At 42.4% G+C, this 15,490-nt stretch overlaps 1 protein-coding gene across 1 annotated transcript; it reads left to right on the plus strand.

Moving 5' to 3' along the window:
- The first annotated feature begins 1,365 nt into the window (after positions 1–1,365).
- Positions 1,366–14,203, plus strand: p4hb (prolyl 4-hydroxylase, beta polypeptide). Its single transcript, XM_083525701.1, has 11 exons — positions 1,366–1,739; positions 4,013–4,219; positions 6,319–6,452; positions 6,912–7,049; positions 8,494–8,598; positions 8,819–8,944; positions 9,025–9,225; positions 9,359–9,479; positions 9,563–9,744; positions 12,065–12,175; positions 13,006–14,203. Exons 1-11 carry the CDS (start codon positions 1,577–1,579, stop codon positions 13,066–13,068), a joined length of 1,551 nt encoding a protein of 516 aa, XP_083381827.1. The 5' UTR covers positions 1,366–1,576; the 3' UTR covers positions 13,069–14,203.
- Positions 14,204–15,490: the final 1,287 nt, after the last annotated feature.

A 15,490-nucleotide genomic window follows, 5' to 3' on the forward strand; every position in this document is an offset into this window, starting at 1 on the left:
TGCGTGTGTGTGTGTGCGTGTGTGTGTGTGTGTGTGTGTTGCAATGGTAAGTAGTTTCCTCTTACTTTCATTTAAAATGATTACAGCTTTAAAATAAAAACTCTTTGCTTTTGTTGTTTTTAGTTTGTTTGTGTTTTGACTCGTTCCTGAGACTGCAGCAGGACAATAAAGTGTCTGGTGTTTTTACAAATAATAATAAAAAAAAAAAAAACGTAAATAAATAAACAGATAAATAAACAAAGCCCACGTGTCTGGTCTTCAGTCAGTGATAAACGGGTTTGTAAAAAGGGAATGTTGTGGTAGAACTTGGTGTTGCACATGTTCATGTTCTTCACCTGTTTGTGCTCGGCTTCTTCATTTCCTCGTCTTCCTGTGCGATTCTCATAAGCAGCAGTCCGAGTGTGACCTTCGTTTTTATTCAGATCTTATTTTGTTTATAACACCTTGTGGTCGAGCTCCAGCTCAAAACATCTCACATTTACATCTGCACTCTGAGCTGATGTTATAAAATGTAATAATACATCGTATTGCTGCCATGTTGTGCTTCATTGTGCTCCAACACCATCACCATCATCATGTCCAACACCATTATCATCTCCAACCCCATCACCATCTCCAACACCATCACCATCATCATCTCCAACACCATCACCAACATGGTAAGGAGGAGTGGTGGCTCCAGTGGTTAAGGCGCTGGATTACTGATCGGAAGGTCGGGGGTTCAAGCCCCGGTATTGCCAAGCTGCCACTCTTGGGCCCTTGAGCAAGGCCCTTAACCCTCTGTGTGCTCCAGGGGCGCTGTATCATGGCCGACCCTGCGCTCTGACCCAAGCTTCCAAGCAAGTTGGGATATGCGAAGAACAACATTTCACTGTGCTGTAATGTATATGTGACAAATAAAGGCTATTCTATTCTGGCTATTCCATTATTATTATAACACCATCACCATCATCATCTAAAACACCATCATCATCTCCAACACCATCACCATCTTCAACATTATCACCATCTCCAACAGCATCACCATCTCCATCACCATCTCCATTACCATCAAAATCTTCATATACATCTACATTTACATTCACACACATTTTATTTCTGCCATTTATTATTATTATCATCATTATTATTATTATTATTATTATTATTATCATTATTTTTTGTTTATTTCTATTTTGTCACACTGTAATTAATTATATTTATTGTATTATATTTATTATATTATATTTATTATGTGGTCCTTCTGTTGTTCAACTGACTCATGCTTAGGCGGTGACGTCACCGCGCAGCGTTCCGGTACCCATGGCAACCCGCAAAGAGGGCCCAGCTCCGATTCACTTCCGGGTGTCGCGTGCCTGCTGGGCCACTCACAATTCAACACGAACGGCGTGTGAGCTAATAAATGCGCATGCGCAACACAGCTCCGACCCCTCTACCGGTTTCCTGCGCGCGCTGCCACGTTAGTACCGCAGGCAGGAGTTGAAGTCCCGCAGCAGCAGCAGCAGCAACCAGAGATCTTCAGGTGGAGATTGAAACAGGGGTTCAAAACTCTTAGACGTACCAGAAGGAGATCGTGATGATGATGATGAAGAAGTCGGCGGTGGTCCGGTGCGCACTTGCGCTCGCTCTCGTGGTAACGGCCGCGGCTCACATCACTGAGGAGGAGGACGTGCTCGTGCTCACCAAGAGCAACTTCGACGAGGCGCTGCAAGCTCACCCCAACATCCTGGTCGAGTTCTGTGAGTGTTTAACAGCTTTGTGTTTTTTCTTCTCTCCTTTCTTCTCTCTCTCTCTCTGTTTCTCTTCTTCCTCTCTTCTGTTACTGAACTTCCGTGTTGGTAAATAAGATCAGTGGTGATGATGATGATGCGCGTGCATCAGCTGCAAAGTTGCACTATTTTTCACCTTGTGATTTTGTTTGTAATTCACCTGCTCAGGTGTGTGTGTGTGTGTGTGTGTGTGTGTGATTGTGTGCACTGAGAGCGCCTGCACTGTGTGGTGGGACAGGGGTGTGAAGGCCATTGAGGTGTCCTGGAGAGAAGCTCGAGCTTCAGACAGACACGCCTACTATACGTTCTTCTATAGTAATAACATTAATAATACATGATGAAGAGCATCTGAACCCACAGATATCCAGCATGTGGAGAGAGAATATCAATCACCTGCACTCCAGAGCCTGCAAATCATCTCGAATCAACTTCTGGGGGGGTTTAAAGAGCAAAGGAAAAAAAATGAGGAAGAGAAAATAGATGTGTGTGTTTACTGTAATACTGGTGTTCTCTTCCTTCTACAGTTTCCTTCATCATGAATATTCATTTATTTAAATAACCTCATGTGTATTCATGTGGGAAATGAAATGCATGGAAGAAAAAGTCAAGATTATATTTTAGGTTCTTCTTCTTCTTCTTTTTCTTCTTATTATTATAATGATTAAAGAAAATCCAGTGCGCTTTTTAAGGTTTAGGCCCCAATTATGTTTTGTTTGTGTATTTTTTTCGTTTTTGTTTATTATTTTTAAGCCTGTAATGGTGAACTCCGGCTTGTTTTGACTGATCTGATCTTTCATTTTCTTTTCTTTTCTCTCTCTCTCTCTCTCTCTCTCTCTCTCTCTCTCTCTCTCTCTCTCTCTCTCTCTCTCTCTCTCACACACACACACACACACACACACACACACACACACACTAAGCTGTAATATCTGGCTTTAGAAACCCTGTAGATGTATATAAAACCTGGTATCTGGCGCACTCTTGTCCCAAACCAGCCAACTTCCTGGTTCGTTTTTCTTTCTTTTGCTTTCAAACTTCTGAATCTCCGCGTCTCCATTTTGGATTTTCTGTGTACTTCATTGTCAATTCACGAAACTTTTTTCCCCTCGTCCGTCACTATATCCCGCCTTCCCGCGCTGCGATTGGCCAGTGTTAGTGATTCCTGTGTTCCGATTGGCTGATTGTATCCGTTTTGGAGCGTTTGATTGGCCAGTTTAACAGTCAATCATTGCAGTCATCGCAGTGACAACAGAGCGCTATTGATAGACCTGTCAACCAATCGGAGCGCTGATACTCATAAACAACCAATCATAAACGAGAGGGCGGGTCTTGAGAAATACAGGGTGAGACGGAGGTATGAAAAGGCGAGTGCCCCCTCCGGGTGGACTTTTTACCCAGTCACAGAGCTCCACGAGGTTTTTGTGGCGGATTGAGAGCAGGGGAGGGTGAAACAAGTCTGGATAGGAGGAGAGAAGTGCCTCCTCCTGAGTGTTCAAAGCCGACGTGTACATCAGCACGAAGTTTAAACACAAAGTCAGGAACTTTGGACTTGCATCATACAGCAAAGCACAATAAATTAATCAAATCCTCCAGCACTTTCAGTGTCTAACCTCTACAAACATCTCCCAAACCAGTGAACATAATTGCAGGAGAAACAAAACTCATCAGTCTGGATGATATGCATGTCCATCTCTAGGATCTAAATCCTAGTCAACTTCCACCCGTGATCTCGTCCCGGCAATTTTTACATCAATGTAAACAAATCTGTGTTCGGCACGCAAATTGGTTTATGCAAATTTATACAAAACTGCACGGTCACCGTCCCTCACGCCAACATGCTGCATCACAATCCATTTCACAAAGTTCTACACGTGATGAACTTCTCTGTATGTTAACTCTTTATTCGAGTTCATTCAGCTGTAGTGTTACGGTCTATAGTAACTATACAGTCTATCTGACTGTTACTCCTTTATCATGTAGACAACGACATCAGTCCTCCTGGATCTTCATTGAACCTTCACTTGTACCAAAATTTGATATCAACTTGATCCCAAATCTGAATTTGTTGGTTGGATTTTGCTCTCAGACAAACATTTTGAGATCTTTAGTCGCTGAGGTGCTTAATGAGTCATTTCTAAACCACATGTCGATCATCAGAGCATCTTCATCTTCAAGATCTCATACATTCATCTCTTTACCTGTGAGGTTATCAGATGTCTCACCCTCGTGTGTGCTCCTGGTTTTAGATGCACCATGGTGCGGTCACTGCAAGGCGCTCGTTCCCGAATACGCCAAAGCAGCAGGACTCCTGAAAGGCGAGGGTTCGAACATCCGCCTGGCCAAAGTGGACGCTACAGAGGAGACGGAGCTGGCGCAGGAGTACGGGGTGCGCGGTTACCCCACCATCAAATTCTTCAAGGGTGGAGACAAGACCACGCCCAAAGAGTACACAGGTGAAGATTTTATTACACAGGTTTATTAATTAATTTTATAACTATTACATCGATGTGTTCGTTTGGTGGCCATTTTATTAGTATGTAAAGATAAAAACAGTTTGCCTTTAAAATAAACCTTTAGATTTACGTCAGTTCCTGTTTGCTCCTCCGTTATAGCAGCTGTAAACGCTTGTTCCTTCAGCAGCTCTTTATTCTCAGACTCTTTATTAATTAAAGATAAGAAAAGGCACCATATGAATATGAAGCGTAACCTCACACACCTTCGCGTATAGCTTTTATACTTGAAATTCTTTCTTCGTATATATTCCAGAAATGTTATGAAGCTCTGGCCCCAAAAAGAGTGGCCGCTTGGTGATACCAGGGCTTGAACCTTTTAATCAGTAACCCAGAGTCTTACCCACTTCACCTCCAGTGAATCCAGTGCACTAATGTAGAGCTGCACTACTGTCTGAGCTCCTGCTGTAGAGCATTTACACCTTCTGACCAATCGGGATCGCATGCATGAGCTCCACAGTCATGCTCCCAGCAGAGCCTGAGAATGTCTTCAGCATGACCACAGCTGGTCTGAGTACGTGTACAGCGTTCTGTGTGTGTGCGTGTGTGTGTGAGATACCCCTCCTCTTCCTGCTTCTCCTTCTCATGCTCAGGGGGAGATTCCTCCACACTCGGAGCAGCTGTGCGTGCTGAACCTCACGTTGCTTTGTGGTTTTGGCTTCGTGTAACTCGATCCCAAGGAACTCGTCCATCTCTCGCTCCAGCAGCCTGGGGTTAAACTCTTTTACACAAACACGCACGCTGTTCACGTTTTCTTCTGAACGTTTCGAATTTTGCCATCCGAGCTGCAACAGACAGTCCAGGAGAAGCAGCGTGTACCTTCACGTCATGTCTCGTGACCTCTGTTTGGGCGGATTAGACGTGCGCCAGGGCCTGCAAACGCGAGCGGTTAAAATCACGTGACTGGCAATCGATATGTGCAAACTGTTCGTTGTTTACTTGTTAGTGTATTTATTTGCTTTCTCACGAATGTCCTTATTTATTAACATCCTCTTTATTTATTACTAATGTATAAATAATAATGTTTAGTTTTCAGCCTTTTATGGAGTTTTGTGGGCGGGGCCAAGTGTGATGCAACATCCCCATGAAACACTTTTTTTTAATTATATATTTTTTAAAGAAATGAAGTTTCTTGGTTACCATGGATACGTTTTTTTTTACGCACGAATGACATGATTGTGCATTAAGTCACACGTTGTCACATGTTGGTCACTTTGCCGTCCTACACTCTATTGCCGTTAACTATCCCGGTTACTCGATGCATGAAGCTGAGATCAGATCGAGGCTCAGCTTCCTTTCGTTTCGTTTCGTGCAGAAGAGAAAAAAATCTGCCGAGTCTGCTATTTGCATGTGATCTCGGAGCTTTTTCGAGGGCAGTGAAATGACCCACGCTGCTGTTGCATCAGCTCTACACACATGTCCCGTGTTCACAACCCGCCGTTTTACTGTAATCTGCGACTCCACCCTGAGTACACGAGTTCACCCGGACCAGAACTTATCAGATGGAGATAATTAGCGTAAATATACTGTGTGTCTTCAGCTGAACGAGACTTCTGAGAAAAACAACGTGTACAGAAATCACTAACCTGCTCTGAAGTGAGGATAATTTCTTTATTTCCCTTTTTATTGCCGTCTTCTCTCGACTATAAATTGCTTTGGTAAAAAAAATGTAAATATCTATATGAGTACTGTAACCTGCTGAATTCTGGATTCTGATTGGTCAGAATTATTTATTTGTTCTTATTGTTCTAACAGCAGCTGCTTTGAGACCAAGTCCGGGTTTATTCATAGTAACACGCTCGATATTAATCAAATACATAATCGTTTGCGTAGTTTCAGATCATTCACTAGAACTGATACGATCTGCAAAGAGTTTTCAGTTTCAGAGAGAAACCCGCTTGAAGTTTTCTCGTCTGGTAGATGTTTATATTTTTGCCTAAGTGTGTGTGTGTGTGTGTGTGTGTGTGTGTGTGTGTGTGTGTGTGTGTGTGTGTGTGTGTGTGTGTGTGTGTGTGTGTGTGTGTGTGTGTGTGTGTGTGTAGCTGGGCGTCAGGCTGATGACATCGTGAACTGGTTGAAGAAGAAGACTGGACCAGCCGCCAACACCCTCACTGAGGTCACGCAGGCAGAGTCTCTCATCGCCGACAACGAGGTCGCGGTTGTCGGTTTCTTCAAGGTCAGTGTGTTATAAAACGAAATGTGGAAGGAGGACGTGGTTCTGATGTCCTGCTAACGTGCAGCACTCGCTCACTTTGACCTTCACTGCACTGAGCATGTGGGCTTTTAAACAACATGGATACGAAAAGGTTTTTGTAAAAGAAATTGATTGCAAAAATTCCCAGAAAGTGAGTGTGTGAGTGTGTGAGTGTGTGAGTGTGTGAGTGTGTGAGTGTGTGAGTGTGTGAGTGTGTGAGTGTGTGAGTGTGTGAGTGTGTGAGTCTGTGTGTCTGTGTGTCTGTGTGTCTGTGTGTCTGTGTGTCTGTGTGTCTGTGTGTGTGTACACTTCTCCTGCTGGTTACCTGTACTCTGTTTAAACAGCTGTGTTTATGTACTAAAGGTGGTTAACTGTGTTACTTGTGAATGATAAGCACGTGTGTGTGTGTGTGTGTGTGTGTGTGTGTGTGTGTGTGTGCAGGATGTGGAGTCTGAAGGTGCCAAGACCTTCATCAAAGCAGCAGAGGCCATTGATGACATTCCTTTCGGCATCACCTCCGATGACGCCCTGTTCTCCAAATTCGAGGTCACGAAGGACAGCGTGGTGCTCTTCAAGAAGGTCTCTATAAAGTTTTAATTGTTTGATCTGGGGGGGTTTGTTACCCCTAACAGCTGCTTCACTTTAAAACCGATCCATTTGATCCATTTTTAATGACCAGTTGAATGATTTTTAGATGCTTTCTTCTTTACCGGGTATAGAACAGAAGCCACGCCCCCTTTAGACTCTGTGACCCAGAATGTAAAGCTCTATACGTTACACACGCGTTACGTTAAGTACGTGTCAGCACGTCGTTCTCGTCCTCTTTCACTACGCCACGTCTCGGTCGTAGTCCGGTAATCTGACCCACGCTGACCAACATCCACATCGGGATCTCACACACTCCATGCTAAAATAAACCCTGGCTGTAGACCCCACCCCCAGCTTCCTGCCTGCGTCTGGCTCTCTGATGATTCTACACCTGTTGACTGCCTCCTCATCCTTAATATCATTCCCATTCGTTTACCCGGTTTTGATTTCTCGATTATATAACATCTTATAATTTGATCTCTCGTGTTTAAGGTCATGATTCTATGGTTATGTAATTGCAGAATTTTATTAGTCTGGGTTTCGGTTCTCAGAAATGGGTCACGGGAGACGTGAGGGGTCGGTGTTTGCCACCACGTCGCGGTGTCTCGTTTCACTGTGATTGTGTGTGAAGGGATGAACCATAGCAGCTTTGTGTGTGTGCGTGTGTGTGCGTGTGTGTGCGTGTGTGTGCGTGTGTGTGCGTGTGTGTGCGTGTGTGTGCGTGTGTGTGCGTGTGTGTGCGTGCGTGTGCGTGCGCGTGCGTGCGTGCGCGTATAAAACCTGCTACTTTAATAAAAATCCAGTGATGATACAATATCAATAGCGTGATTAAACAGCTCTGAGATGAGTTTGGGTTTATTGTGTAAATATTAAAGCCAGTTATTGAAATTAACTTGTTACGCAAGGAGAACTTGCAGAAACCAGAGTCGTAAAGAAGGTTTGATGAGAATTTCCTGGCTCGGGCATTTAACGAGGTGTGGATGTTAATTACAGTGAAATAAGTAACTGATACTTACGGTTAAGCCACGCCTCCTTTGCTGAGGCCAGTACCAGTGATGATTCGTTCATGAACAATTCGCTCAATTTGAACGAGTCTTTAAAGCGACTCAGGAGAACGAGTCATCTTAGAGTGATTCGTTCATGTTCCACTGGACGCACACGAGCAAATCGAGTCGTTCGTCTCATTAATCCTAAGGTCCGAGTCGTCACGTGACTCCTGTAGACGCTGTGCAGTTCTATACATATTTTTATTTTTACTGATTAAAGAAACTAAATGATTTTTTCATTTTAATGAATGGAATTTAAAGAAACACGTCACTAAAATAATCACCTCACTAACTGCTACACACACTGACAGGCCACACCATCTTTAAGATCATAAGTTTTAGAAACATCTCTTGTTGTGTAATTAAAATACCCGTCTCGTGTTTTTCAGTTTGACGAAGGCCGTAACACCTTCGATGGCGAGCTCACCAAAGAGAACCTCCTGAGCTTCATCAGGGCCAATCAGCTCCCACTGGTCATAGAGTTCACCGAGCAGGTAAACACTCGAGCATGGACCCTGTCCTGATTACACGTTCACTTCACCAGGTTACACGAGGTGGGGATCATGTTAAGATGTCTGTCATGAAAGCTGAGTGGGCGGGGCTATCTTAAAGACCAATTACTGTCAGATCTTTTTATTTATTTATTTAGTGCCTCATTTGTCTATGAATATATATTTTTAAAACATATTATTGAATTTTTCTTTATAACTTAAGACGGCCCCCAAAATATTCGGAGGAGACATCAAGTCCCACATCCTGCTGTTCGTGCCTAAAGCCAACAAAGACTTCCAGGAGAAGCTGGACCAGTTTAAAAAAGCAGCCGAGGGCTTCAAGGGCAAGGTGCGTTTAAAAACGTAACGAGTCACGTGCAGTTTTGTAGAAAGCACATTGTCATTACTAATGTAACTGTGTCCCGGTAGATCCTGTTCATCTTCATCGACAGCGAGGTGGAGGATAACCAGAGAATCCTGGAGTTCTTCGGCCTGAAGAAGGACGAGTGTCCCGCCCTGCGCCTCATCACCCTGGAGGACGAGATGACCAAATACAAACCCGCGTCTTCAGAGATCACCACAGAGAACATCGTCACCTTCTGCACAGCGTTCGTCGAGGGCAAACTCAGGGTGCGAGTCCCTTTTGGTTTTTAAACCATGCAGCGTTTCTTGAAGACTCGTTATTGTAGATCTGAACCATCTTGGAGATCCTTCTTTCTGATCATACTTCATGATTTAATTTCTTTGTGTCTTTGTTCCACAGCCTCACCTTATGAGCCAGGACATTCCTGAAGACTGGGACAAGAACCCGGTCAAAGTCCTGGTGGGCAAGAACTTCGAGGAAGTCGTTTTTGATGCCTCCAAGAACGTCTTTGTGGAATTCTGTAAGCACCAAACCAATCTCACACTTTTCCTTCTGTTCTGAACTGTGATTGCACAGAGAAATGAATCCTGATCTTTGTATCAGATGCTCCTTGGTGCGGTCACTGCAAACAGCTCGCTCCCATCTGGGATCAGCTGGGAGAGAAATTCAAGGACCACACAGACATCGTGGTGGCCAAGATGGACTCCACAGCCAATGAGATCGAGGCCGTTAAAGTTCACAGCTTCCCCACGCTCAAGTTCTTCCCAGCAGGAGAAGATCACAAGGTGAGAGTGCCATCATTTAATAATTATTATAATAGTTGGGTTTTTTTTTTGTTTTTTAGATTAAACATTGACTTTATGATTTAAAACTCATTATATCAAGAATTAGTTGAAACAAAAAATGTAAAAATATATATATTAAAAATATATTCATAATATCTATGATTAGATGTATCTCGGTTCAGGATCAAAACCTTACCCTATCTAGATCTCAAGACTCGAGGGTCTTCGTTCTATACTAATTGCCGAAATCTTCCTAGACTTCTTCCAAAGTCAGATGACCTTGTCTCATTATTTCTCACCATTTAAACACTCGACTTTGGGTTATTTCGAAGGTGGGAGAAACGGCACGCCAGTTAAATCCCCCACATCATCGCTTTCCTCATTTAGAAACACTTGTTTATAGTTTGAGGGATATTGGAGCGAGTCGCATTGTGTGCCAAGGAAATCCGGTCAAAACCAGTCCCATCAGACGTGGGGCAGTGGAGTCGAGTGGCCCTCTGCCCACTCGGTGTTGTTTACAGGCATGCCGCTAATGCAGGTTCCTGCCAGGTTCTCCCACCTCTGATCACTTTGCCCTGGCATTGGGTGAAGACCCGGTTGCTCTTTAAGAGCTTAGAAATCTAGGCCACTCGAAGCCATGCTGGTTTACTGCCCTTCCTGAGATTGTTTAATCGGCCGTGTTGGGGTAAATGCATCCATGACCAAAGTTACGTTTTACTTCAGAGGCAAATGCTGAATTGTTTGCCGTTAAAGTTTTAGGTTTTTTAGATTTTAAATTTTTTTATAATAACTGATTTAAAATCACATTTTGAAGCGTTGAAATCTTTAAAAACTCACCACCAAACAACTATGAAGATTTTAATCAAATGATCATCTTTTAAATAAAATAATTGTAGTATTTTTATTTTATCCACAGAACCAGTAAAATGTTCTACACCTTTTACAAATCTGAGACCAACATTAGATACATACACCAAAAATAAATGATCAGAATGGGATCAGTGCTTAAGTAAAAAGTTGGGTGGGGAAAAAAACTATTTTGTTTTTAATAATCGCTGAGATCAAGTTATTTAGACACGATTTCTGATACCACACTCAAAAACAAACACGTTTTTTTATTCACGAAATTCCCCGAAATGTGTCAGAATCCAGATTCAACATATCTTTCTGGATGATAATCAGGGTTTCTGCAGAGTTTTAAAAAGTACAAAATCAGCAATTAAGCAAAATTGTAGGCCTCAAAAATCTGAAATTCACGGTTATAAGTTTCAAATAATTTAAAACGTAATTAATTAAATAACAAAAATTGCGATGTCCATGTTACACGTCCTCTGATTTGCACCGATATGCACTTTAGAATGTGTGTGTTTTAGTTTCTGTGGTGGTGTAGTTCCTTTTTTCGCTTGTCCAAATAGAATTTGCTGTATTACGACAACAGATGAGACCAACATGTAACAGCCAATCAGCTGTGTGTTATTGCCGCGAATCACTCGGATTTTATTTTTCAGCGATGGTGAAGTGCGAGTTTGGTGATACTTAACTTGGGGGAAAAAAATGACGTTAACTCCGGACGTTAAAAACGTGTCTGTGTGTATTTGATGTGGTGAAATCGGTCTTGCGTTTCGTTCTGAATGATCTTAAAAAGATCTTGGTTTGATTCTGAAACCTGCAGAAACCCTGTGAACAGAAACAGAAACCTCTTTGTGAAGCTGTTGATACTTTTAAAAAGTTTTTTTTTAATGTAATCGTAAACATTAGTTTTAGATTTACTACACCATGTTCGCCATATACATAAATATAAATAAATGTAAATAATTAAACTAAATTAGAATAATTTCCTCCTACACCTGCGCAGATCAATGCACAAATAATTAGAACGTGGTCATTCCTGATCGTGAAGTTATAACCTGCTACAGTTTGAATCTCTACACGACATGCTACATGAAATCTGTATCCTGTTACACCTTTTTATAAAAGAAATCCCAAATATGGATTCATGTGATTACAGCGTTTGGCAGCAGGTTGTAGGGTTTATTTCAGGGTACTATTTTATATCCCAGTTTCTAAATCAAGATCTTGATCTGCGATGGTCAATCTGCAGTTATGAAGCATGCATCGTAATAAAGATCTGTAAAGATGTAATAAACCAATGTATAACTCCATGCTGGCTGGGGGTTGATGATCTGCCCTTTCAGCTGTGAGTCCAGACCTTAGGTCCTGGTTTGGTTGGTGCTGCAACTCCAACATCCAAAAAAAAAAAAAAACCCTTCAGGTTAAGCCAGATGTTCTAATGAAAATGTACTGTTGATCTCTCTTTTAGATCATTGACTACAGCGGAGAGAGAACGTTGGAGGGCTTTTCAAAGTTCCTGGAGAGCGGAGGAAAGGAAGGTGGAGCACCAGCAGAAGAGGACGATGATGATGAGGTCGATGTAAGTACATGTTTTTTGATTTTGTGCAGCATAATTTCCTACTAATTAGCAACCATTGCTGGGTTTCGAAGGGTCACCAAAGGTCAAACTCGTACTTTGCACATTGACTAATGGATGTGCAGATGTGGAACGTGACAGTAGGTAGGACATTAGTCTTTTGATCAAAGGGTTGCAAGGTTAAATCCCAGCACCACCAGGCTGCTACTGCTAGGCTCTTCAGCAAGGCCCTGACACATGCCATAAATGGAAATGTCTGAGGTGAATCAAATACATGTTCTTCTACTGTTCCTAATTACGTTTCTAGCTTCAGCCCCAGATCATTGTGCTTAAATCAGCCTTAATTCATTCCCAGCATGTTGGTAAAGAACCTCACTAATGACAAACGCAGTGACCGCACAGGTTCCCATTTCTTCAGACTCTAGGTTCTGATCCCTGGTCCTGGAGAACCTCCATCCCACATGTTTGTGTTTTTCCTGCTCAGCCCATTGACAACTAACAGAGTCGAAGTGGTCTAGCAGGAAGAACATGAATAAAATGTGCAGGACAGGACGTGCTCTCTATTCGAGGATCATGAATGAGAACACAGAGAATTTTCTAGAACCGTGTTGTCATAATGACGCAACCTAATTCGGAACCAAAGGAGCTCCGTCCTCTGGGGAAACCACTAATCCGATATCTCTAGGAAGTCTAATTCCAGCGCATTACACCACTGTCACGGGCGTTTGGCTCAGAACCGAGGATGAGCTCAGCACCTGCTGATGAGACTGACGCAGGAACACTCGGGACGCTCTGCTGGTGGGGAACAAATAATCATTGTTGTCTTCATGCAGGATCTGGACCTTGAGGACACAGAGGATGGCGATTCAGACACAGAAGAACACGATGAGTTATAAGGACAGGAGCGAGAGAGAGAGCGAGAGAGGAGAGTCGAAACCCTTCACCAACCACCGCTTCCACTACTCCAGGCCCCTCCCTGTCCCAGGAACCCTCAAACTTCTCCCAAACATCACGTAATATAGACTTTTTTACACCACGACCGATGACCTCGAAGAAGTAACACTGTTTAACGAAAAAACCCACAAAAAAGCGATTTACTTATCGGAGACCAAACTGTTTGTTGAACCCAGGTGCATTGTTGGCATTAAAATGCTCATTTCTCCTGTTTAATTAGCGTCTCGATGGGTCCGGAGATCCGCAAGGCTCGGCATTAGGACAGTTTTTTTTTTCTTTTTTTCACCAAATTTTGGGAGGTTCATAAGAGTTTAGTGGCTGGGATGGAACACATCAATCTCAGGGCGATACAACAACAAAAAATTTGTAACATTCTCACTTAATTCAGATCCAAGATGTAGCCGAGACCAAGCTTCCTTTTTTTTCCTTTTTTTTTTTACACTTCTTCCCCCTCCTCCATTACCATTAATACGTAGCTACTGATATTTTTTTTAAACAATATAAAAGTTATCTATTTGTTGTATTTAATTCTATTTTTCCAGTTTTTATTTGTGTAGTTGTCAGAGGGTCCGGTGACCCTCAGGCTGCGAGGGGGAGGTGATTCTGTACCACTACATTTTACGCCAGCAGAGATTTCTAAGATTTCAGGTCGGTTACTGAAAGGCATTTTTTTCCCCAGAAATGTTTCCGTCTTTCGCTCTACGTCTCGTCTCGGTCGTGCAGGTAAACAAAGGGATGGTGTACAACAGGATAACAGCAGAGTGTTCTGGGTCATAAACGTGCCGTCGTATCCCCCGACTGTCTGTTGCTGTTGTTCAGAGGCTCGATGTTTAATGGGGAACGATTTAGGTTTAGAAAGGGGAGGGGCTTATGTAATGGTAAAATTTTTTTTTTTATTTTTTTTTTTTTTACTATAATTATTATTGTAAGGTGTAAAGATGTAAAGAGCGAAAGGAGTGAATGAGGTTTAAGCATTCCATCACACTTTAAAAAAAAAAAACAAGAAAAGAAAAAAAAAAAGGAAAAAAATGTGGATAAATAAACTGGTGGCCAAATAAACAACAAAGTGGTGACAAAGTTGTTGGATTATTTTTTTTTTCCTCTGAAAGATATGCCTGATTTTACACAATTTACATCCATATTGTTTTACTTGGAGGTGGAGTTTCTTACGTCTTAATACTAGGACTGATGTCAAAGCCACGCCTCCAATAAAGGAATGACATGAAAGCCACGCCTCCAATACTATCGATGACACATGAAGGCCGTGCCTCACATGCGATGGATGAATAGATAGAACTTTTTAAATTTTATAGTCCAGGTGCACCGCAGTCTAATGCAGTTTAACGTCTGCCAGAAGTGCAAATAGTAACAACTGTGCAAACTGACAAGTGCAGATAAATATTCAAATAAATATAAAGGTTCTGGCAGTGAAAACTGGTGAGCAAATACACTAAGAAGAAATATAAACATATATAATGTGGTATAAAAGTTTCCAGGTTTTCTGTTTACCGGAAAGTGTTCGCTGTGCGTCGAGCACCATCTGTGATTCATTGTCAAAACAGCGACCAATGAGCTGGAGCTTCATCTTCAGGAAGTATGCAGGAGTCAAGTCTGGAGTAGGAAGTGTGCGGAAATGAGATCGTGTCGTTTCTGGCAAGAAACTCACGTGTAAGGAGGAGCTCGGTGACTGGGTGCGCACGTGGTCAGAACAGCTCCAGATGTACACAGGATTGTCTTTTGGCACATGGACTTATGAGGGTTGGTGCTCCCTGTGACTGTGCGTGATGCCTTGTGCTGCCATCTGTTGGCGTGTTATAAAACTAGACTTGAAATCTGTTGATACCACCTTGTACTTATATATATTTGCAGTGAGGAAAATAAGTATTTGAACACCCTGCTATTTTGCAAGTTCTCCCACTTAGAAATCATGGAGGGGTCTAAAATTGTCATCCTAGGTGCATGTCCACTGTGAGAGACATAATCTAAAAAAAAAAAAAAATCCAGAAATCACAATGTATGATTTTGTAACTATTTATTTGTAGGATACAGCTGCAAATAAGTATTTGAACACCTGAGAAAGTCAATGTTAATATTTGGTACAGGAGCCTTTGTTTACAATTACAGAGGTCAAACATTTCCTGTAGTTTTTCACCAGGTTTGCACACACTGCAGGAGGGATTTTGGCCCACTCCTCCACACAGATCTTCTCTAGATCAGTCAGGTTTCTGGCCTGTCGCTGAGAAACACGGAGTTTAAGCTCCCTCCAAAGATTCTCTATTGGGTTTAGGTCTGGAGACTGGCTAGGCCACGCCAGAACCTTGATATGCTTCTTACAGAGCCACTCCTTGGTTATCCTGGATGTGT

Source organism: Silurus aristotelis (genome assembly GCF_946808225.1).
Source record: "Silurus aristotelis genome assembly, chromosome: 2".
Lineage (NCBI taxonomy): Eukaryota > Metazoa > Chordata > Actinopteri > Siluriformes > Siluridae > Silurus > Silurus aristotelis.

What these genes read in the sequence shown, in the direction of transcription:
- p4hb (XM_083525701.1), top strand. Translation starts at nt 1,577, where the DNA reads ATGATGATGATGAAGAAGTCGGCGGTGGTCCGGTGCGCACTTGCGCTC. An exon ending in TCATAGAGTTCACCGAGCAG is followed by an intron (nt 8,599 to 8,818) that starts GTAAACACTCGA and finishes TTATAACTTAAG; the next exon opens with ACGGCCCCCAAAATATTCGG. An exon ending in CCGAGGGCTTCAAGGGCAAG is followed by an intron (nt 8,945 to 9,024) that starts GTGCGTTTAAAA and finishes GTGTCCCGGTAG; the next exon opens with ATCCTGTTCATCTTCATCGA.